Genomic DNA, 23,079 nt, shown 5'->3' on the forward strand with positions numbered 1-23,079 from the left:
TCCGAGGTTAAAATTGAAGCAAATTATTGGCATTGATCAACTCATCGCCTTTGAACAAAGGTCAGATTTCAGATTTCATCCTTGTCACTGAAGCATGAATTATGTAGATTTGAACTACTTATGTTATAGTAACGATATAAATATATATATATAAAAGAAAATAGCTTAACCAGCTTTGGAACCTAAGAAAAATAAGTTTGATTTCTTTCAAAAAAAATAAATGCAGAGAAGGCAAAAATCAACTAAACAACAACTCAGCAAAAAAATGGTAAAACAATTTACCGAAAAATATGCAAAAAGTAAAAAAATATATAAGAAAATTACCTTCAAAAAGTGCTGAAAATGAAAAAAAATTTTCGTACCACGATTTTAAATATAAAATCATACGAATTTACAAGTATATATATATTTTCTCTGTTTTTATCCCACATTTAATTGATTTCCATATTGCTTAATTATCAGGATTACATATATTTAGTAGGGGCTTAATCTGAGCTGCCTGATAATACATTTTTTCAGGAATGGGGGAGCCAGGCCCCCTTTATCCCTAGAAACCTGTAGGGTTTTAAATCTCACTATTGGTTTCTTTCCCTGCTGCAGAAATCTTTAAATCCACTTATCCCATTCGGCAAAGTCCTTTCCTGGAATATCTACTGTTAATGTTAGGGAGAAAGGAGAAATGTCATTTTTAATTTTAAAAAGTTTTATTATTATTTTATTGAAAAGGGGAAGTAAAAACATATATTTACTCATATCAGACTGTTAGGATTAGTCAAAATTTATCTGTCCATCCATCCATTAATTTTCTTCCTCTTATCCGGAGTCGGGTCAATATGCTCAGTGGTTATTCGATATTTCCTGACAGGTTTGCGTTTGCCTTTTGGGCAAAATAATAACTTTTAATAACTTTTTCTTGCTTGTCAGTAAAACTAGGAAGAAATTAGGCTGGACGTGTCATGTAAACCGGAACATCATCTGCATACGTGTTCACTTGCCAGTAAAACTCCACTTATATTATCATTTCGTCTTGACTCAGGAGCTATTTTCATATTTGGCAGAAATCTAGATGGTTTTTTTTTAAATATTTCTTTTACTTTGATGATATACTCAGTGGTTATTCAATATTTCCTGACAGGTTTGTGTTTGACTTCGGGCCAAATAATGACTTTTTTTTTTTTGTGACTGTAGAGAGAATAGCTGTTTTTTGGCTTGTCAGTTAAAATATTGAACCGGGGGAAGTAGGCTGCAGTGTGTGGAGAGCATTCTGGGAAGGATAGAGGTGATGGCAGGTGGGGGGGGTGGGGGGCATACTTAGCATTGCCGTTAACTGCTATTTGCATTCGTCCCGCTAACTGTACAAAGCGCTGAAAGCAATGGAAAATTCAGATAGACCCCCTGGAACAAGCTCCCTCCCCACCACCACCTCTTCACCCATATAAAGATGAGTAATGTGTGCAGCGCCGTGCAGGCAGCGGAGGAATATATTATCCCCCTGGCCCGGGTGGCAGTGATGAATGTCCGGGACGAACTCGCTGCACAGTCACCGAGGCACACGGGCCCGAGAGAGCGCGCGGGGAGACGCACAGATACTAAGAGAGAGAGAAAGATAGAAGAGCACTTGAAGCAGTTTGATTTCTTTAGTTTTAAGTGCACTCCACGCTGACAGGATTGGGACACGTTGCCCCGAGACCACCCTCTCCATCCCCGGCCATAAAGCACGGCTTTAAATCTGCGGGGCATCTCTCTGTTTGATCAAAGTGCCCTGAGTGGACACCCCCGTCATCCCTCCCTGCTCCCCCCCCTCCTGACTTCTGACTCCATTGCTGCACTACACCAAAAGAGATGGGTAGTAACAGTCAATTTGCCTGTTTGTTTGATGGAGAGCCGGCCGAATAGTTTTGTCTGAGCCCACAGAGGCCTGCAGCGGCCATCAGATGCGTATCAGTTAGAGACTATGACAACTTAATGGCGGCTCTCTTGTTTTATGTGCATCTGCCTCTTCAAGGTTGTCCCCGCCGCCCACGCCGTTCCGCCGGGCCTCGTGTAATGTGCAACTGAATGACAAACAGGAACTTATTGACACCGGTCTGCCATGCTGCCTCTGTAATTAGCATGCATTTGAGTGGAGTGAATCTGTCCGGGGTCGGCCGAGGACGTTCGACGCCCAACGTTCGTCCTCAGGTACACAGTTTAGCGCCCCCACCCCCTGTTTCTTACTTGGCTGCAGGATTAGCAACCCACTCAGAGCCCAGCGGAGATTAATAACCTGTCACTGTGGGTTGCTTTCGACTCCTTTGCCTCACTGTTTTCTTTTGCGGAGGAGGAGGAGAATGATACACTCCTCCTGCCCGCGCCCCGTCCCCCTCCCCTGCCTTCCTCGCTGTTCTGCCGAGCCTACCATATACAGTACAATCTGCTTTCCTGTTGCACGCTGCCGTGAGTCTCACCATATTGCAACTGGAGGAGAAAGCAGTAATCGGTGTGGGCAGCGGGTATCCTCTTTAAACTAATTACACAGCACAGAGAGAAGTGATCTGGATGCAGGTTTTCCGGCACCAGAATTAGTGGCAGGCTCTGTTTTAAAACAGCAGATTGTTCCTGAGCATGCACTAAATTTCCTAATAAAAGCCAGCGGCTGAGTCCCAAATAAATAGATCCAAAAAAAAAAAAAAAAGAGGGAAGAACCTGTTCTATAACAGCTCATGTAGTGCAATCAGTGTAATATATCATTTGTTTGCTTTGCAGACAGTTCAGAAAGGACATCCCAGGTGCATAGGGTGAAATTTTTTGGCAACAGACAACACCACGAAACTTCCCAGTTTGATTACTTTCAGCAAGGCAATTATTGTTTTGAATTACAATTTATTTTTTATGAAATGTTATGATTTCATATGCTAATTAGGTGTATAGGGTAAAAGAAATTAGCTATTAATAATAATAAAATATATATATAATTATAATTATATATAATTTATTTATAATTATATATATAATTATATATAACTTATAATTTAATTTATTTATATTTATTTATTTATTTTTTTTGCAAGCATCCTTAATTTTATTTTTAATTTTTTAAGTCGAAGAAATTACTATATAACATAACTTAAATATATTAGAAACTGTCGGAAATTTTAATATTAAATATGTAAATTGTGTGAATGTTTTTAAGTAATAAAAACCACAGAAAATCCCTCCCAGTAAAATTATTATTTTTTAAATTACCAGCTTTCTGAAATTTTAGGTTTAAATATGCAAATTAGGTGTTTTTGGTAATTGTTTATTTATTTATTTATTTATTTTAGTAATAAACACCACAATGAATCTTCCCATAGTAAGACATTTTTTAGAAATATTATAAGCTTTCTGAATGTTATGTTCAAATATGCAAATCAAACTTCCTCATTAAGACAGTCGTTTTTTTATATTACAATCTTTCTGAAATGTTACAAAGTATGCAAATGATGCATTTATTTGATTAAATATGCACTAATTTGCATAAACTTGCAATACAGATATGTGGACACCAATTAAAACCAGTTTTGCTTTTGTTTTTAAAGATTTTTGTTTTTAGATATCCCTTTTTTATCACTTCATGTAAAACATACTGTCAATAGCCTTGAAAAAAATAAAATAATAATGCCATGTTTGTAGAATTTTAATGTTTTATAAATCAGGCTATATAGGACATATGAACAAACCTCTTTTGTAATAACATTAATAATATAGAGAGGAATAAAAGTGCAAAGTTTTGGTATATACAGCTGCTGCTGAAGACCACTGCCAGTCTTTGTCAGGTCTTTAAAAACGTTAAAATCTTGATTAAGACAGACAGTGGTTGAAACATGTTGGCTTTTTTTTTAATAATTAAGCCACTATAATAAAGGCTTTTTAATGTAAATCTCTCTTGATTTTGAAGTTTTTCCCTTTTTTGGAGTGCCTGGATGTCCTTCTTGTTTATCCTAATTGTTATTTACTTGCATATCTCGAGGCAACTCCTAGTTTCTTTAAAAGTAAAATCAACTTTTCCGATTTCACTAGTGGCATAAATGACAAAACAGACGAGAAAACAGGGACTTTTCTAACTGCGGTAAATCAGCAATAAACTCCATTATGGGCCTGTTTCATATAAAGGCCTGTTTTCTGCAGCTGAGGTAAACAGAGGCCGCGTTTTGAGAATTGACGGTGAGCACAATATTGTGGCTTTAAATCTCCACACTGGCAGCGCACAAGCTGGCCGGCGCCCCTCTCAATTTGATATTTTCCGCGGCAGACGCTCTCATCCCCAGTGACATTTGATAGACTTCCAAGCAGCCTGGTCGGCGGGGCCGGGGATAATGGCTCCGTTCAGCTGTTGGTTTCAGGCAACCGAAGCCTACTGTAGTGCAAGAGATCTGAGAGCCGCCGGGCCGTCTGAGGACGACAACGATGTTGATTTTTTTTTGCAGCTTTTTCTCTTTGGTGAAAAGTTTAAAAAAAAAAAAAAAAGTCCACAAACACAATTTCTGCATTAGATTGTGTGTTTTGAAGTCGAGTTCACCCAGAGGGCTAAAACTCAGCTGAGGGCTCCTGATGATGAAGATGCTGTTGGCTGATTTATCGCCAAGCCCTGCTCGTTGCGGAGGATTTTATATCTACTCCTTCCATCTACTTTCATGCAAAAGGACCCGCTCTTAATTTATAATCACCACCTACACATGTACTAATCACCCTGCTTAATCACAACTGGAGAGCCTCATAAACAAGGTATTCATCTGGTCCTAATTGCAGCATTGCCTGCGCATTACACAAAGAACAAATGGAGGAGGCAGGACGGGAGACGGATGTAGAGATTGCGGGGTTAAAACCATGGAAACTCTTCTCAGAGTCCGCTGGAGGACCATATCTCTACCACCATCCATCCCTCTTATGTAAAAATGATTAGTGTTACATTTAGAAAGGTCAAGCAGTTGTCTTTGTGCTGTGGACACTGATGCTGTGTTTGCTTGTTGATTACAGCTTTCGAGAATTAATGGCGTCCGTGTTTCCTGCTAAACTCCGAACTTTTAGCCTGAGAGAGGTGGAGGAAGCCACCGCATGTAGATTTGTTTGAGCAGTTTTCATGTATTTCAAATTAGCTTGATGGATTTTTCTATGATTCCATGATGGCAACAGTCATAGAGTGCCTACATGCATTCGTCTCACTCTCAATAACACAATATATCCAGAGGACCTGGAGGGCGTTTCTTTCAATTTGGCACAAACGTCCACTTGGACTCAAAGATGATCGGATTATGATTTGGTGGTCATAGGTCAAGGTCACTGAGGCCTTATCCTTCTGATTCTTGTGGACACAATATCTTAAAAACACATTTTTTTTTAAAAAATTTGGCACAAACATCCACTTTGACTCAAGGATGAGCTGATTGTATTCTTTAGTCAACGGTGAAGGTCACTGTGACCTTGCATCTGCATTCTCGTGAATGTTTTATCTCTCAGGCATTGTGTTGTTGGGTTGTCTGTGTGTACGCACATTTTTCCCCATTGTTGTGAATACGATATCTTTAAGAATACCTGGAGGGACATTATTCAAATTTGGCACAAACACAGCAGACTTAATGGTGAAATGATTAGATTTTGGCTGTCATAGTTCAAAGGTCAAGGTCAAGGCTTAGACCCCATCTGTCTCATTCTTGTAAATACAATATCTGAAGAACACCTACAGAGGATGTTTTAAAATTTGGCACAAATGTCTACTACTGATTGGATGTTGGTGGTCAAAGGTCATGGTCACTGTGAAGCTGCATTCATCTCATTCTCACAAACACAGTACCTAAAAGACATCTCCAGGTCATTGTTTTTTCTTGTTTTTTTTTTTTGTTTTGGCACAAACACGCATTTGGACTCATTGATCAGTTGGTTAGATTTTAGTGGTCACAGGTTACTGTGACCTCACAAAACATGTTTTGGGGCATGTATGGATCTTCTGTGCTGTGGGGGGAGCTACGTGTACATTTTGACTGGTTCACGGAAGCAAATAACTGTGAGCAAGTCACTTTTTGACTTTGTAGTGTCACAGCCTGGCTTTTAGTTTGGAGAAATGTGTAAAATTAGACGTACATAACGGATTCTGTCAATCAAATCAGCTGCCCTGACACGAAAAGCACCGGCAGAGGAAACCAGCACAAGATCCCAGCAGAGGGCCTGCCCCCCCTGGGGACTGAATAAACCTTAGAGAAACAATACTTTTTGGACTATTTTCTCATTTTACCATACGAAATGTAAACAATAGCGTCACCATTAAGCCAACAGGTAAACACAACTTCCCTGCAATTACCAACATGCTGTTCAAAAATTAAAAGTCAAAAAAAAAAGCATAAACAAGCAGAGTGCCCCCCCTTGGGGTCTGAAAAAAAAAATCAATATTTAAAAAAATATTTTCACATTTTAACATTAGAAATGTAATTAGCGTCAACATTAAGCCAACAGGTAAACACAACTCCGTGCTGTTCAAGTAAAAAAAGTCAAAATAAAAAATAAATACATAAAAATAGCATAAAAAAATCTAGAGTCTGAAAAAATATTATATCATATGTAATGTAAATGCTGTTTAAAGAAAGACGGTAACGGATATAACAGTAGGTTTGCATTTCAGGGGTAAATGTCATCTGCATGGGCCCGTTGAGGGTCGGGGCCCCAAAGGTAGTTTTTTTGCACTTGGTTTACTTTGCTAATCCATGCATGCATGTACTGCCTCTTTGCTTCTTTTTCTGCATGGGATTTATGATCTAACCTTATTTCATAGTAAATTTTAAATACTAGAGTAAAATATGACATGACAGAGCTCCGTCTGACGTCTATGAAATATCACGAACGAAATATACCACAAAAAATGTCCGGAATTATCCGGATGTGCATTTTGTGAGATATTCTTTGTCGGAACTCGACTGCATGAAAATCAGCCGTATAAAGTGTGGTTTTGCTGGATACATTTTGACATCTTTTCGTTCTCATCTTTGCAGATATCCACGATGAGAACGGGTTAAAGCCGGTCATGGTTTACATTCATGGAGGCTCCTACATGGAGGGAACTGGGAACATGATTGACGGCAGCATCCTGGCCAGCTACGGGAACGTCATCGTCATCACAATCAACTACCGGCTCGGTGTTCTGGGTGAGTCCACCAATCTGCGGCTTTAATTAGTTTGGAGAAGGCTGATTGAGTCACAAAGTGAGTTATTGATTTAATCAGGGCTTTAATGACTTTTTGGTTCCCACCGTTTCGCCAACCGGCTGCTCTTTGTGTGAGGGAAAGCTACGGTGGACTGTTTGGGTGGACATGCAGGGAAACCTTCTGAAGCTCTTTGTGGTTACACTTTTGAATTTTGGATATTCGCTCTTGATTACACTGGTTTGTGGGCTTTTTTGTCTCCAGCTTTTATGTTTAGCCATTGGCACTTAGATTTTGGTGGTCATTGCTCAAAGGTCAAGGTCATTGTGACCTCGTCTGTCCCATTCTTATGAGCTTTTCGGCACAAATTTGGCACAAATGGTCACTTCAAGTCAGTGATGAACTGATAAATTAAATTTAATTGTCCTAGGCTAAAGCTAAAGGTCACTCAGACCTTGAATCTGTCACATTATTGTGAACACGATATTTCAAAACAACTTGAGGGAGATCCTCAGATTTGGCACAAACGTTCACTTGGGCTCAAGGATGAACTGATTAGATTTTGGTGATCAAAGGTCAAGGGTCGAGGCCACTGTGACCTCATCTGTTTCTTTTCTGTGAATGTTATACCTGGAGAACACAGAGGGATTTTTTCTTATTTTGGCACAAATGTACACTTGGACATGAAATGATAAGATTCTGGCAGTTAAAGGTAACCAAAGGTAAAGGTCACTGTGATGTCATCTGTTTCTTTGCCTTGTCTCATTCTTGTGAACACTATATCTCACAATGGAACTTTTTAAATTTGACACAAATTTTTATCTCAACTTAAGTATGAGCTGATAAGATTTTGGTGGTCATAGGTCAAAGTCAAGGTCACTAAGACCTCATCTGTCTCATTCCTATGAATGCCATATCTCAAGAACACCTTCAGGAACCTTTTTTTTGAATTTGGCACAAATGTCCACTTGGACTCAGGAATGAAATGATTTATAATTTAATGTTTAAAGGTCAAGGTTCCTGTAACCTTGCATTCGGTTAATTCTTTTGAACACAATAGCTCACTTACACCTTGAGGTATTTTTTTCAAATTTGTCACAAACGTACGTTTGGACTCAAGAACGGAAATTTTACATCCAATAAGTCAAAGGGAAACTTGACTGCGACATCATAACGTTCTGCAAAAACGCTTTTCTAACCATTACTCAACATTATATCACAGAAACAGAGAGACTCTAAGTGCAGCTTGGTTGGCATACAGCAACACGGTGGTAAATCTAGTTTTTCCTGGTGCCAATCAGCTGCTAATGGTAGTGTAGGAGGTAGATTTGCATTTTTTGCTTCATTTCGAATGGTTGTGTTCAAATGCGGCCTCGAATGAACCCAAAAGCACAAGATAAGCACATGCAAATTAAGTGAAGACTCACATTTGTAGCCTTTTCAATTACTTTAATCATTCCGCAGCATCAAACATCCAGCGGCCTCAAAAATTCCACGCTGGGAAAATTGATCCGTTGTGATCTGAGCCGGTATCTGCACCCGGGCGCTGTGCATCTTATTTTGTTCCCCGTCTGTAAGATGAAAGTCGTTTGGGGCTCACACAGGGATACTTTATCTTGCCTTTGACATAAAGGTTTGCCTTGTGAATGTCTGTTGCCCGAGAAAATGTCTGAGTGTGAGAGGAGGCTGATAAAATCGAATGTTTGGAAGGGAAAGAGTTTTGGAAACCTGGAGGGAGCCAAGCTGTGGCCATTTTCTGCTCAAGTTGAACCAGTGTTTGAAGTGGAAATGGTGGCCGAGGAGCCTTTTTTTTTTTTCAGAAAGTGTTACCTAATTTGGAGCATAACACGTGAACTTGTCCTTCTCTTTCTAGAGTCTCGTCTTAGTAAACAGCCTGTAATTGGCAAAAGAAGTTCATCGCTCGGGGGCAGATTTAGCAAGCCTGAGTCACAGATGCAAAATTTAACATCAACGACGAGGGGTATTTGTGACCCCAGATGACGTAAATGCGCGAATGCGCTGCTGTAAAAACGAGCTCTGAAGTCGGGCTGCAAAAAGTGCCAGTCCTCAGCTTGTAATGTTGGTTGAGGAAACCATTAAACGAGCTTCAGAAGTGCAGTCACACTCTTCCCTCTGCAAGATGGAAGGCTGCACAGGAGGAAATAGCAGTTTGATAATGCTGGCAGCTCTACAGAAAACTCGGCGGTTAAATCAAAAAAATTCTCATCGCTGGAGTTTTGGCATGAGCTGGGAGCTTGTTCTTACATTCTCTTCTGGTGACATGAATAGTGATGTGTGATGGAGAAACGTGCCGCTCCTTTTCCATCCTCTATCAGGCCAACAGTGCCTCCCAGGAGGAGCGCGGTCTACTCGTGTACTAGGAGCACAGATTTTTACGCCTGATTCCTCCAGAACTTTCAACTACAGACCCCGCCTTATCAACAGGAGGGCTATTCTCGTTTACTTTTACTTATACCCCCAAAACTGTAATGCACTATATAACCCATGCAATCCTAAGCCAAAGACAAAACAACCAAAAAACAACTACAAAGAGACAAAAAAAGACTACAAAGGGATGACAAGTAACTACAAAAAGATGCAAAACAACTACAACAAGACTCAAAAAGACTACAAAAAGACACAAAGTGACCACAAATTGACTAAAAAGTGACACAAAATGACTGCAAAGAGACATAAATGTTCTTCAGAGTCTCTTAGCAACTCCCAAGAGACTCAAAATAACTGCAAAGAGATGTAAAACGAATACCAAGAGACAAAAAATTATTGCAAATACTCACAAAATGACCACAAATACAAACATAATGACTGCAAAGAGCTGCAAAGCATCTACTAAGAGACTCAAAATGAGTGCAAAAAGACGCAAAGCAACTACAAAGAGATGCTAAATGACTGCAAAGAGCTGCAAAGCATCTACTAAGAGACTCAAAATGACTGCAAAGAGACACAAAGCAACTACAAAGACACTCAAAATAACTGCAATGAGACGCAAAGCTACTACAAGGAGACTCAAAATGACTGCAAAGAGACACAAAGCAACTACAAAGACACTCAAAATGACTGCAAAGAGATGCAAAGCATCTACTAAGAGACTCAAAATGACTGCAAAGAGACATAAAGCAACTACAAAGAGATGCTAAATGACTGCACAGACACGCAAAGCAACTACAAAGAGACTCAAAATGACTGCATAGAGACGCAAAGCTACTATAGGGAGACTAAAAATGACTGCAAAGAGATGCAATGCAACTACAAAAAGACTCAAAACGACTGCAAAGAGATGCAAAGCAATGACAAAGAGACTCAAAATAACTGCACAGAGATGCAAAGCATCTACTAAGAGACTCAAAATAACTCCAAAGAGACGCAAAATGACTAGAATGAGACAAAACACAAGAGCAGAGGCTCAAAATGAGAAATGGGAACAAAGAGACACAGAACTGCTGCAAAGAGATGCAATGCAGCTACAAAGGGACACAAAATTACTAAAAAGAGATGCAATATGGCAACAGGTAGACACAAAGGAATTATTAAGACAATATGTCCACAAAGACAAAAAAAAAACTACAAAGAGACATGATGATGGGATATTCTGTTTTGCTTTACAGCAGCTTGAACTTGCAGAGACTTAGTGTTGCTTAGCAGCACTATACCTTTGTAATTGTGAATTGTAATTGTGAATTTCGCTTTATCTACGCTGTTTGCGGCCGCTTTAGAGTTGAAGTATCTGTTGTGTAGCTCCCGTGCTGTTTGCATGTGGTTCATTGTTGAAACGAAGCCTCGTGCTCATGCTACCGCCGCCGCTGCTGCTCCGCTCCGCTCTGCTCCGCTTACCATTTGTTATAAGGCCGAGCTGTCTGCACCAGTCACTATATTTAGTTGCCTGAGAGCCGCGGGGAAAAGGTGTTCTGGAAAAGTGTGCACCACAGAGAGAGAGATAAAAAAAAAAAAGAGAGACAGAAAGAGTGAGAGAGAGAGAATGCAGATGAGGATACAGATAGAGACGGGGAGGTGAGTGGAGCAGGGAGGGAAAACCAGAGTGACAATGTAGAAATGGTGATCTTGTTAGGCTGCAGATTCTGATGTAAAAACACATCCGGCCCTCCAAATCACAGTGTGTGTGTGTGTGTGTGTGTGTGTGTGTGTGTGTGTGTGTGTGTGTGTGTGTGGCTCTGACAGGGAAGAGTGCTCCAGCTCCACTAATTGACACACAGTAGATTCACCCTGCGTGCTCCTATTAAATTCTAGTGTCGTCGCAGTCACTGGAGGCGAAGCCATCTTTGCAAAGAAAAGTGGCAAAACTTAAGACTGGAAGCCAAAACAGCAGCGAGCAGCTCTAAACACGACTGGACTCACTGGTGTTTGGTGTCTTTCTGGTCCATAAATCACAGTTGACCGGTGTTATGCAGACGCATTTTTTTTTTCCTTACATTAAAAGGCTTGACTACCAACCAGGGACAATGGACAAACCAAAAGAAGACTTGGAAGTAGCTGGTTTTACAGGTCTGGAAGGGTCCTTTATCAGTATTTAACAACGTTGAGTGCAGTCTGCGACATATTCTTAAAAAATAGGTTATATGAGATCCTACAGAAATGCACCCACAAAATGATATCATACGAATTAGGCGCTCCACGAATGATGTTGCATCCTTAACATAGAGTTGCCGTAGAGTCACAGAGGTTAGATTTAAAGTTACTATAAGCAGGTTTCCGACAAGAAACATGGTGAGAATGCACCTTAAAATGACTGAAAGTTCTCTCAAAAATCAACACAAGCAGGGTTTCCATTACAGATTTGGGGATTTCTGGGAGATGATAGTCCTCGATTTCACAGAGGAATTGCGAGTCAAAACGTCTGGATGATTTGCTAAACTTTTGAAGTTATTTGATGCGAAAATAGGTCTTGTAGCTCCTGTTGCACGCTTAAAGGAGCCAGTTCCTACTGATAAGCCCATAGCCATAGCATCATGTGACCTATAAAAGCCAGAAAAGTGTTTCCATTGCAGTTTTCAAAGATATTTATATATATTTATGATATATAAAATGTCTTCTTTGTTGAGGCATTTGTTCAGTGAAAGGAAACGGTTGTAACTTGTTCGTAGTATATTACCGCCAAATAAGTATTTTTTCATCCTACAATGACACCAAAATTTTAGATATGTTTGAAAAAAACACATTATCGTGAATCCAACACGTAAGCAAAAATAAAATGGTCAGTAGAGCTGGTAAGTTTTCAAAAATCTATAATATATCTGATCGTTTGACCTTCCCGAGCCATTCGTTCAGCGAAAGAAAACGGTTCTCACTTTTTTGCGGTATATTCCCCACGAATAACAAGCATCCCTTCATCGTACAAAGACTCAAAATTTTAGATATGTCTGAAAAAAAAACAACACATTATCGTGAATCCAACATGTAAGCAAAGATAAAATGGTCAGTACAGCTGGGAAGTTTTCAAAAATACATAACTTATTGGATCATTCGTTCAGCGAAAGAAAGCGGTTCTCACTTCTTTGTGGTATATTTCCAAATAAGAGGCATTCATTCATCCCGCAGTGAATCAGGTCATTTTTTTGGTACTCCTTGTTTAGTGTCAAAAACACAAAATAATGCCACTTATATTCACATGTGACAGAGCAGGAAAAGTCTGCTAAGTGCTGTCAAACAGACTCCGCAGCCCCCCTTCAAATGATTCCAACAGATACTTCCAGCGGCTGCGGAGAAGGCGCTAACATGCCACGCTGCCCGTCGCAGTGGGTGCGTGAACAGTACCAGACTGGGCCGGAGCAGACTTCTTGTGTGAATAGTGTGTGCCAGCAGGCTGATGCGTGGAGAAGGGGAGTGAGAAGTCAACAGACACTTTTCACCTTCCAACACTTTAACCTCACGCACCCTGTTGGACAGCTGTCGATGGCTGTATTGCTTACACTGTTTCCCTCAGCTCACTTGCATGCAGAGGGTTTGGTTGCAGAAAAGTGCGCACCATTGTTGTGGGGGATAAATTAATATGCAGTCACCTTCCAGACAACACAACTGCAAAAACAGTGACTAAAAAAAAAAAAACAAGTCAACATGTACCTCTCTGAAAAGATTGGCTCATCCTGTTGAAATTGCTGCATGACTCAGCACTGACTGTAAAAATCAGTTTGGCACCAGAAAAGGTTGTTATTTTTTATTTTTTTTCCCACCAACAAGATGGATGGTGGAGTCACTGGCGTCAGGGGGAGCTGGTTATCTTTCATTTACACTTTTTTTTTAATGTTTCATTTGACTCAGAGTTGGTGATAAGCAAAATTAAGTGTTTCAAGTGTTATTCATCAAGAGACTGAGGATCAGTTTGATTGAACCCTTAAGCTTTAGTATTACATACGTACGGCTCTGCGCACAAAATGCGCTTTTTTAAAGTCGAGCTTTTAAAAAAATATTATACATTGTTACTGTTTTCTACTTTCGTTGAGTCAGTTTCTTAACCGACATCGTTCCTAATCATTAATATTAAATATTCATTGATTTCCAGAATTCTAACCCTTTAAATGCCAGGTTTTTGTCATATTACCGTCGTGTTTTTAGATTAAAAAATACATATACCGAATATATTTTCAATATACTGCACACTAAGTCGATTTTTTATAACATCGCAGACAGGCTATAAAAAATAGTACACATAAATGTAATTTTCTACTTGTATTGAGTTAATCTTTAACCAACATCAGTCCGAGTCATATATATTAAATATTCATTATTTTCAGAATTTTAAGCCTTTAAAAGAAGGTAATAAATATGTAATAAATGAACATAATTTGTCGAAAACAGCATTGGCATCTCTGAGAGAGAATCCCTATTAGTGATCCAAAAATGGATGTATTGGTACCAACCTTCTGTGCCTCTCAAGTTTAGTCAAAAATCAAGTCATATGTCAAGTTGCTTGAGGCAAGAACGAGTATTTATATGCAAAGAACATCAAGGACAAAAAAAGTTTTCAGGCTTCATTCAAAGAAATTCCTATTTTCTTTGTTATATTGTTTGCTTGTCTGTAAGCAAATGACAGTTTTCACTACGCAGAGGGTCTGTTGTGCACTGACTGAAAGACTTTCTAGGTTATGCCAGCAATTACTGGAATTAATTAACTGGAGATGAGCCAATTGAATACCATTTTCTCTATAGTACCAAATTACTGTTTTGTTTTTTTTTTTCCTTGAAACTTCCTGGAAATGATTAAAATAAAGTGTTGACACCAGATGCAAGTGCCTCGGCTCTCTGAACACGAACACGCAGTTTGCTCCCAAAGCTACGCTAATCGGGATTTTTACATTTACGATAGGATTTTTTAATTAACGTAGAGGCCAAATAACATCATAATCAAAATGTGTAAGGTCTGTGTCTCAGCATTTCACTCTCTTTTATATATTTTCTTGTTCAGAGCTTGAGACTGAACCGATATATAAAAACCAACTCAAGTCTGAAGTCAAGTTTTGTGACCTCCTGAGTGCTTCAGAGTCCCCGTCAGAGGAGCATCTATGTGTGCTCCCGGACCATCTGGAGCACTTAATGCCGGCCCTGCTGCACCCTAATGGTGCCACAGATGAGTCCACTATTGGCCAAGGTGCTCTTTTCTAGTGCTTCTGGTTTTACACAAGGAACAGAATATTTGAAGATAAAGTGAACACCGATTCATGATGCAAAGATGGACTGTGCACACTCCTAGGGTACAAGCACTAGGCCACCGAATGCTATTAAGGACAGGTGGTGAGCATGGACGGACTACTGAACTAGCCTAAAAGTGTCAGAGGCTCCCCCGACCTACACCTGCTAAAAGTTACTCAAATAAACATGTTCTGACAAGGAAGAAATTCAAAAAGACCACAAACAGATGCAATGAAACTGCGACGAGATACAAAATAACAACGAAAAGGGACAAGTCAACCACAAGGAGACACAAAATTGCCTCAAAGAGACACAAAACAACCACAAAGAGAAACAAGACAACAACAAAAAGATATATATGGACCTCAAAGACACACAAAATAACCATAAAGAGACACAGAATGACTCCAAAGAGACACAAAATAACCTCACAGAGAAACACAATGACCTCACAGGGACGCAAAATAACCCAAAAATACACTAAAGTAACCCAGAGAGACAAAACAACAACACACATTTACCTCGAAGAGGCAAAAACAATCTCAGAGAGACACAAACAACCTCAAAGAGACAAAAACACACACCAGAGAGACACAAACAACCACAAAGAGACATAAAATTACATCTAAGAGACTTAAACAACCTCCAAGAGACACAAAATCATCCCAGAGAGACACAAAACAACCACAAAAATCCACACAATAACCTCAAGGGGACACAAAACCGCCACAAGACACAAAGCAATCGCATAGAGACACAAAAATAACAAAGTGACACACAATTACCGCGAAGAAACACAAAGCAACCAGACAAAGTCAAAGACACAAAACGACAACATAACACACAAATTAACCCCGAAAAGACACAAGACGAAAACAAAGAGATGCGAAACCACAGCGCAGAGCTAAAACCACCACACCAGCTGTGTGTTTTGCTTCATATTTAGAAGAGGGGTGTGTGCGGTTGCATCGTCTCGTCATCTACACATGACACTAAGGTTGCATCATCCTACATCACGGAGGTCTAATCCCCCTCCCCCTCTTCAGCTGGACAGCCCACAGGTTGCGGCCTGCGCCGCGGCTGCAGTGGGTCATCAGTGCGTACAGATTGCGGTTCCAGCAGTGCGGCGCTGGAGGTGCCAGGATGAGGTCTCTTGGATAACGCCGAGTGCCATCTGGCTTCAGGAAGCTGTCACATGAGCCAGAGTGACGGTGAGCTTCATTAGGCTGCACTGGGATCTGTCACAGGCACATGGCACTCTCCATTTGCTCTGCCTCTAACCCCCCCACTGCCCATTGTGGCCAGACGTGAGGTGACTAGTGATGGTGGTCTGATGGAGATTCGATGCTGATTTGCTCTCTATTTGCTACGAACCAGGCTGAGAGCAAAAAGACCCTGCAGCCTGAACTAAGCTCACTCACTGGTGCACTCACATTATTGATTTACTGCATGTTTATCAGAGGCACTTTAGAACAGAGATGGTGTATTAGTCATTAAATCACTTTTAATGCAACAAAAACCACACAGCTGGCCTGCAGCTTATACAAACGGCGCTGTTATTTTTTCTAAGCTGCTGATCGGTATTTAAAAACACATGTGTTTTAATTTGCATTTCCTTAATTTTGCACAACGTTTGCAGCTGTGTTCAGGTCAAGGTAGAAAAAGCTGTGAAACTGCATTTGTTATTATTATGAAACACTAATGAATCATATTTAATAAATAAATCATTGCTTGTCTTTTCTTTTCCATCAGCTGATTCAAAAACTGCACTGTCCCTTTGGGAAAAGCATATTAGCTTGATTTATTTGAAACGACATGGGAAGAGGGCAACTTAAGGAATTAGTAAAAAGTACAAGGAAATTTGCTGAAAATTTGCAACAAAAAAAAACTGCAACAACAAAACAAGGAAAGAAGGAAATTACTTTAAAAAGTGTTTAAAATTAAATTTTAACGATATAAATATGATAATTATTAAAATACTTATTTTTTCCTTTTTCTTTTCCCTACGTCCACCTGGACTCAACAATGAATGATTAGAATATGATTGTCAAAGGTCAAGGTCGTTTGGACCATGCCTCCATCGCATTCTTGTGACTGCCATATTTCAAAACGGCCTTTAAAGATTCCCTCAACTTTGACACAAACATCCATGTGGACTCAACAATGACCTGACTAGAATATGATTGTCAAAGGTCAAGGTCGTTTTGACCTTGCCTCCGTCTCATTCTCGTGACTGCCATATTTCAAGACGGCCTTTAAAGATTCCCTCAACTTTGGCACAAACATCCATGTGGACTCAACAATGACCTGACTAGAATATGATTGTCAAAGGTCAAGGTCGTTTTGACCTTGCCTCCGTCTCATTCTCGTGACTGCCATATTTCAAGACGGCCTTTAAAGATTCCCTCAACTTTGGCACAAACATCCATGTGGACTCAACAATGACCTGACTAGAATATGACTGTCAAAGGTCAAGGTCGTTTTGACCTTGCCTCCGTCTCATTCTCGTGACTGCCATATTTCAAGACGGCCTTTAAAGATTCCCTCAACTTTGGCACAAACATCCATGTGGACTCAACAATGACCTGACTAGAATATGATTGTAAAAGGTCAAGGTCGTTTTGACCTTGCCTCCGTCTCATTCTTGTGACTGCCATATTTCAAGACGGCCTTTAAAGATTCCCTCAAGTTTGGCACAAACATCCATGTGGACTCAACAATGACCTGACTAGAATATGATTGTCAAAGGTCAAGGTCGTTTGGACCTTGCCTCCGTCGCATTCTTGTGACTCTGAGAGAATTTCTTTAAATTCAGCACAAACCCCCACTTAAAAAAATGAACCGATTAAACAACTGTGAATAAAAGCATTGCTGAATCCACAGTTACTGCCTTCAGCAACTGGACATTGGTTTATTTTTAGCGTCCGAAACAGGCTCACCCGTTTGCCCTTCATGGCTGATTTAGATAAATTTGTTTTGCTGAAAGTCATTCAGATCTGACCATGACCATGTGTGAAAATATTAATATTGTGTGGGAATGTGTGCGTATGGGTTTCTTTGTGAATTTCTGTGTTTAGTGTGTTTGGCCCTCTGACTCCTCTCCAAATACGAGCTGCTGTAAGAGCGCTGCAATGATGATTGTGTAAACTCTGCTGGAGTTTTATGGTGGTGTTGTACTGGCAACGTTAAAGCGAGAAAAAAAAAAAAAAAAGAAAGAATCAATCTCTCTCTGCCTTGCTCTGACTGTGTTTGCGCGCAAGTATTGTGGGATACAAAGTCGATGTTCCCCCTCTGAAGTGTAGAAGGGTAGAAGCAAAGAAGCAGAAAATGGGAACACTAAAAAGTACAAATAGATTGAAATTGTTATTAAGTGCAATACTTAAATACTTAGTTTAAAACACACTCTACATTGAGTCGTCATTCTGAAAAAGACAGATGAAGCGGGTATCTTTCTGGTTCAAGTATCCATCTTTGTGTCTCATGGACATGTTATTGTACAAAACAAGTTTGCTGTTTGGATGATCAACCTTCACATAACTAAAATAAAACCACTTGAATTTAGCGTCTGTTGAACTTTGAAATGTACTTTTACAGAACAAAGACTGCAGAGTTTGTCCTTAATTTCTAAGAGTGGACTGGTGTTGGAAAGAAATTGCCTCAATGCCAGTGTAAGAGGATGCAAGAAAGCTGCTCAGAAAGCAGATAGAAACTCATATTTCTAAGGTGGAAAAATGTGAATGACACTTATATCTCACAGCAGATAGAGAAGAGAGATAGTAATGGCACGGCGGCCAAATGGAGATAAAGAGGGATGAGGAACAGATATAGAAAGAGAGACAGAGAGGTAAAACCAGACATAAGGGATAGTTACAGAGATGAGAGATGGATAGTCATGGCATGGCGGCCATGATCAATAATCAAACAGATCGGTCGGCATTGGAGACCATGTATACATAAAGAGGGGTTAGGAATAGAGATAGACGGAGAGATAGACAGGCAAAACCAGAGATAAGGGATAGTTACATAGATGAGAGAAGGATAGTCATGGCACGGCGGCCACCATCAATAATCATACAGATCAGTTGGCACGGCGGCCAACCAAAACCACAACACAGACTTAAAGACAATAAAAATGGCCCTTACTATTCGTAGATCTAGTTTGGCGGCAGTAGCTCAGTCTGTTGTGGGAACCATAGGATGCTGGGTCCAGAAGTCCACCGTGTGTACTGGCAGAAAGACAAAGAATAAGGAGATATAGAGGGATAGTCATGGCACAGCGGCCAAAAACACAACACAGACATAAGGTCCATTAGCACAGCACTAATTCTATCTAAAGGAACCTCATGTTATGTCGAAATGACACCCCAACATCTTTGTTTCATGGAGCCCATATGCACAGTCTGTGTTTTACCCAAATTTACTGACAATATAATACTAAATTTGTAGTAGTAGTTGTCGTAGTAGTAGTAGTCGTCGTAGTAGTAGAAATCGGAAATTATCCACAGAGATTTCTTCCCCTCCAAAAAAAAGGACTAGGTGATTTTAACAGAAAAACACTGAACAAAGCAGTTTTACATTAAAAATCAGTGTTTCTCAAATGCTGTTCGGCGTGTCAGAGCCCGGATGTTAACCTAGCTCCCGTTAATGTCTGATCACCTTTCTTTCCTCTGATAACTTAAGATCCAGATGTGAATAAGAAGCAGAATCATCCGTAGGAGTCTCTACATTTCGAGAATAAATTCACCTGGTGGTTTAAACCAGTAAAAACACAGAATAAAGCAGTTTCACGTCACAAATCAGAGTTTCTTAAATGCTGTTTGGCATGAAAAAATGCGAAAAAAAAACTTGAAAGTGCAAAAAACACAAATGTGCCTATCTAGAGCCAGTGTAGGTAGAAAAATGGCATTCTCGTGGCATGTTGATTTAAATGGCTCATTCTACTATTTTCAGGTCACTGCACTAATTAAAAACATACTTATTATATTATATATCTGCCAACATATCCCCCTAAATCCTACAAAGTGGACCTTTATTAGTCTGAAATGAATGGCTGGCTAAAAATTAATCACAAAACTAATTGTGTTATTGTAAAGAGCGAATTCGAAAAAGGGGATATTTAATCGCACTGTTGAAAATGATTTGATCCAAGCGTCGTGTTTTGCACACCGCATTCATCCTTCCACAGCCCGTCAGAGTGTCAGGGTGGGCTGGGAAATATGATCCTCTGCTCTGACATTGACACTGACGAGTTGAATAAAAAGTTACTTTGCTGTGGTATCGCTTCATGGCACAGTAAACTGCTTGCTTAGTGTGAGTCATTGAACCTGAGAGGGAAATCTCTCACATATAGGACAGAAGTGATGAAGCTCTGAGAGGGAGGCTGTCGAACAGTAACCTGGACTGTCCTTTACCTCAGAGTTTATTCAAGAAAACAGCTTTGCGCTTCAAGCGCTTAAAGGATGATAGTTTCGATATGCATTCTTACAAATAAAGGTGCTAACTAGAACCTTATAGAGTTCTTTGGCTGTTTACATTGGAGAACCCTTATTTTTCCTCATAGAACCTATTATTGAGGTTCTAAATGGAGAGTTCTATCTAGAACCCAACGTAAATACCTAGAACAATCTATGAAGGTCCAACCAAAACCCCCTATGAAAGCTTCTATGGAGAACCCTTCTATGGTGTAATGGTTTCGACCAAAACCTGTTGAAGGATTCTGTCCAGAACCTTTCCATTTTTTTAGGGTACAAAAAAGAACCCACCAAGGAAGTTCTACCAGGAACCAATTTCTATTTCAAGGATTTGATTATGAACAGACCCAGAGGATTCTTCCAAGAACCCTTTTACGTTCTGTGGGATTTATCTAGAGCCAATCAAGAGGATTCTTACAAAACCCTTTTGTATTACAAGGGTTTAATCTAGGACCCATCCAGGGGGTTCTAATGAGAACCCTGTTATATTACAAGGGTTTAATCTAGCACCCAACTAGAGAAATTTACTGAGAACACTTTGACGTTACAAGTCTTTAACCTAGAACCCACCTGGGGGATTTTACCAAGAACCAATTTATGGTCCAAGGGATTAATTTAGATTCCACCCAGTGGATTCTACTGAGAACCCCTTTATATTCCCCTTTATATTCCACGGGTTCAATTTAGAACCGACCTGGATGGGCTCTAAAAGTAGTAACTGACTACATTACCTATGGATCTCTCTCCAACTGGCCACGATTTTAGTTTAGTTCTCAGTGGAACTCTTAGTCTTATTAAGAACCCAAAGTCACACAAAAACACCAACAAACTCACTGGTGGAGGCAGACCAGCAGCTGCTGTGTTCAGGGAACTACAATTACTGTTTTTGTCAACGGAGGATGGTATCGGAGAAATTTATATGACTGCTTCAGTCGGAAAATGTTATTTCACGGAAAGGCAAAACAGTGAAAATACTCTCAATAAGGCCGTGCTTGCGCAGATTTTGATTTTTTTCTTTTCTTATAGGTGGTTCTATTGTGGACCCCATTCAGAGCAATGCAATTCATAACTTCTGTGATGATACTCTTGCCTGTTTCTCCAAACTGGAAATGTGCTGATTGCTATCTACTTTATGTTATATACTGTCTATGGGTAAGTACCTAACGCAATACCACTTCAAAAAAAAAAAAAAAGCTGCCCCTTTAAAATGATCGAGTATGTGTTTATTTGCTGTATTTTTAAAGGAACAACATGACATTTGGAGAACTTTTCTTTTTCCAGCCAATCGAAGTCACGGTTCCTTATTTTTAGATATTCCTTTAGTGGCCACATTTATCCTCACCTGCCCTTCATTATCCTTGTTATTCTTTCGCTTTCTACTTTGCCTCTTTATTTCATTCTGCATCATTCTGTTCTATTCTGGTCTGTTAGTGGCCTCTGTGGTAGCCAGAGGGCAGGTACTCAGCCTCCCTACAGCTGCCTCTTTCTCCTCCTTCATGACTCCTCCGTCTCTGCAAGGACAGCCGTTGCTGGGAGGAGGTCATTACCACTCCAAAATCCCCGGGCAATGGAGTGACGACGACACGTGAAGAGCGAGAGGGAAATGTGCTGTCGCCGCGGCGGTCTCACGACAGTCGTCAGCGGCGGATATCCACTCCGCTTGTGAGTCAGACAATGAGGTGATGCCTTCTGACATGACACAGAAAGGCAGAAGGTTGCAGCTGCAGCTCGGAGCCTGCTGAACGAGAGGAGGAAAAAAAAAAAAACCTGCAAAATGTGCTCTTTGTCTTGGCGGGCACGCATGATGAGAGCGAGGGGAAGGAGGGGGGGGGCCCAGTCATCTGTCGCTTTGGCAAAACAACATGACAAATGGCGCTCTGTGTGTGCTTTTGACAATGTGTGCCACCGCCATGCTCCTGACTAATCAGCACTGTCCACTGGCTTTCATTACGTCTCTCCTTCGCCTTCATATGCAGGGCCGTAGCATCAGATTCTGGTCCCAGGGCAAACACTGTATCTGTGGGCACCCTCACCCCCCTTCATCTCTTTATCCGTGCCTCATTCTCTCTTTTTGAACTTATCACGAGGTGCCGCTCTCTCAGTGACCTTCTGTGTCTATTTATGACATTTTAAGTCTCCTTTTGCATCCGCTGTTTACACTCCAGGATTACCGTGATGTCAACAAATGCACATCGTGGAATGACGCCATGTTGGGATGTTACCAGATGGTTTGGTTTCGGCAAAAGGTGCACATGATAAGTTGCCGGAAAAAAAACCCCCATATGCATCCACACAGGAAGCAAACTCCGAACTCCAGCATAAAAATCCGTTATTTGCATTCGCACTCCTTATTTTACGTGCTTACTGGAAGTCTGTCCTTCAGCGTGTCAGGTTCAGTCCATCCACGTTCGCAGTGTGTTGCATGTGGACGCGGTTGGTGACTTTCATCCGTCCGCCAACGTACAAAAACAAGGCTACCACTTCAGCCTCGTTGGATGCATAAGTCTGCTTTCGGCGTCACACTTGTTCGCCAAAAAGCACTGACGGATCTGTGCTATTTTACGAATTTGGAGCAATAACAGGCTGGTCTTTCTCATCCAATTTTTGGATTTTTATTTATTTATTTATTTAACAAAGTCAGGTTGGCTTTGAATCCTATTCCCTTTTTTGTTTATTTTCTATTTTAGAGCCTGATTTATCTATTTCGGGGAAAGACATAGGCTACATGTGCAGTGGTGCTCGATCAGTATTAGCGATCACTCACTTTACCTGCATTTAGAAACCTGGTGCAGGGG

The 23,079-nt window shown here is 40.3% G+C and overlaps 1 protein-coding gene and 1 long non-coding RNA gene across 4 annotated transcripts in view; one reads left to right on the forward strand and one right to left on the reverse strand.

Moving 5' to 3' along the window:
• The window catches only part of LOC148185527 (uncharacterized), a 214,197-nt gene that overhangs the window by 137,479 nt on the left and 53,639 nt on the right, over positions 1–23,079 (reverse strand). Inside the window, exon 6 of the long non-coding RNA XR_015775836.1 lies at positions 18,957–19,039. This is a non-coding gene — a long non-coding RNA (uncharacterized LOC148185527). The remainder of the gene's footprint in view (positions 1–18,956; positions 19,040–23,079) is intronic.
• The window catches only part of nlgn4xa (neuroligin 4 X-linked a), a 102,775-nt gene that overhangs the window by 33,688 nt on the left and 46,008 nt on the right, over positions 1–23,079 (forward strand). For all 3 annotated transcript variants that reach the window (XR_015775835.1, XM_088074199.1, XM_088074198.1), the window contains one exon: positions 7,002–7,154. Coding sequence is in view for 2 of the 3 variants with exons in the window: in XM_088074199.1 (XP_087930325.1) it covers positions 7,002–7,154 (153 nt within the window). In the remaining variant the exon portion in view is untranslated. The remainder of the gene's footprint in view (positions 1–7,001; positions 7,155–23,079) is intronic.

The sequence above is a fragment of the Plectropomus leopardus genome, chromosome 24 (genome assembly GCF_026936395.1).
Source record: "Plectropomus leopardus strain MGB_pleo_1.0 chromosome 24, ASM2693639v1, whole genome shotgun sequence".
NCBI classification, from domain to species: domain Eukaryota; kingdom Metazoa; phylum Chordata; class Actinopteri; order Perciformes; family Serranidae; genus Plectropomus; species Plectropomus leopardus.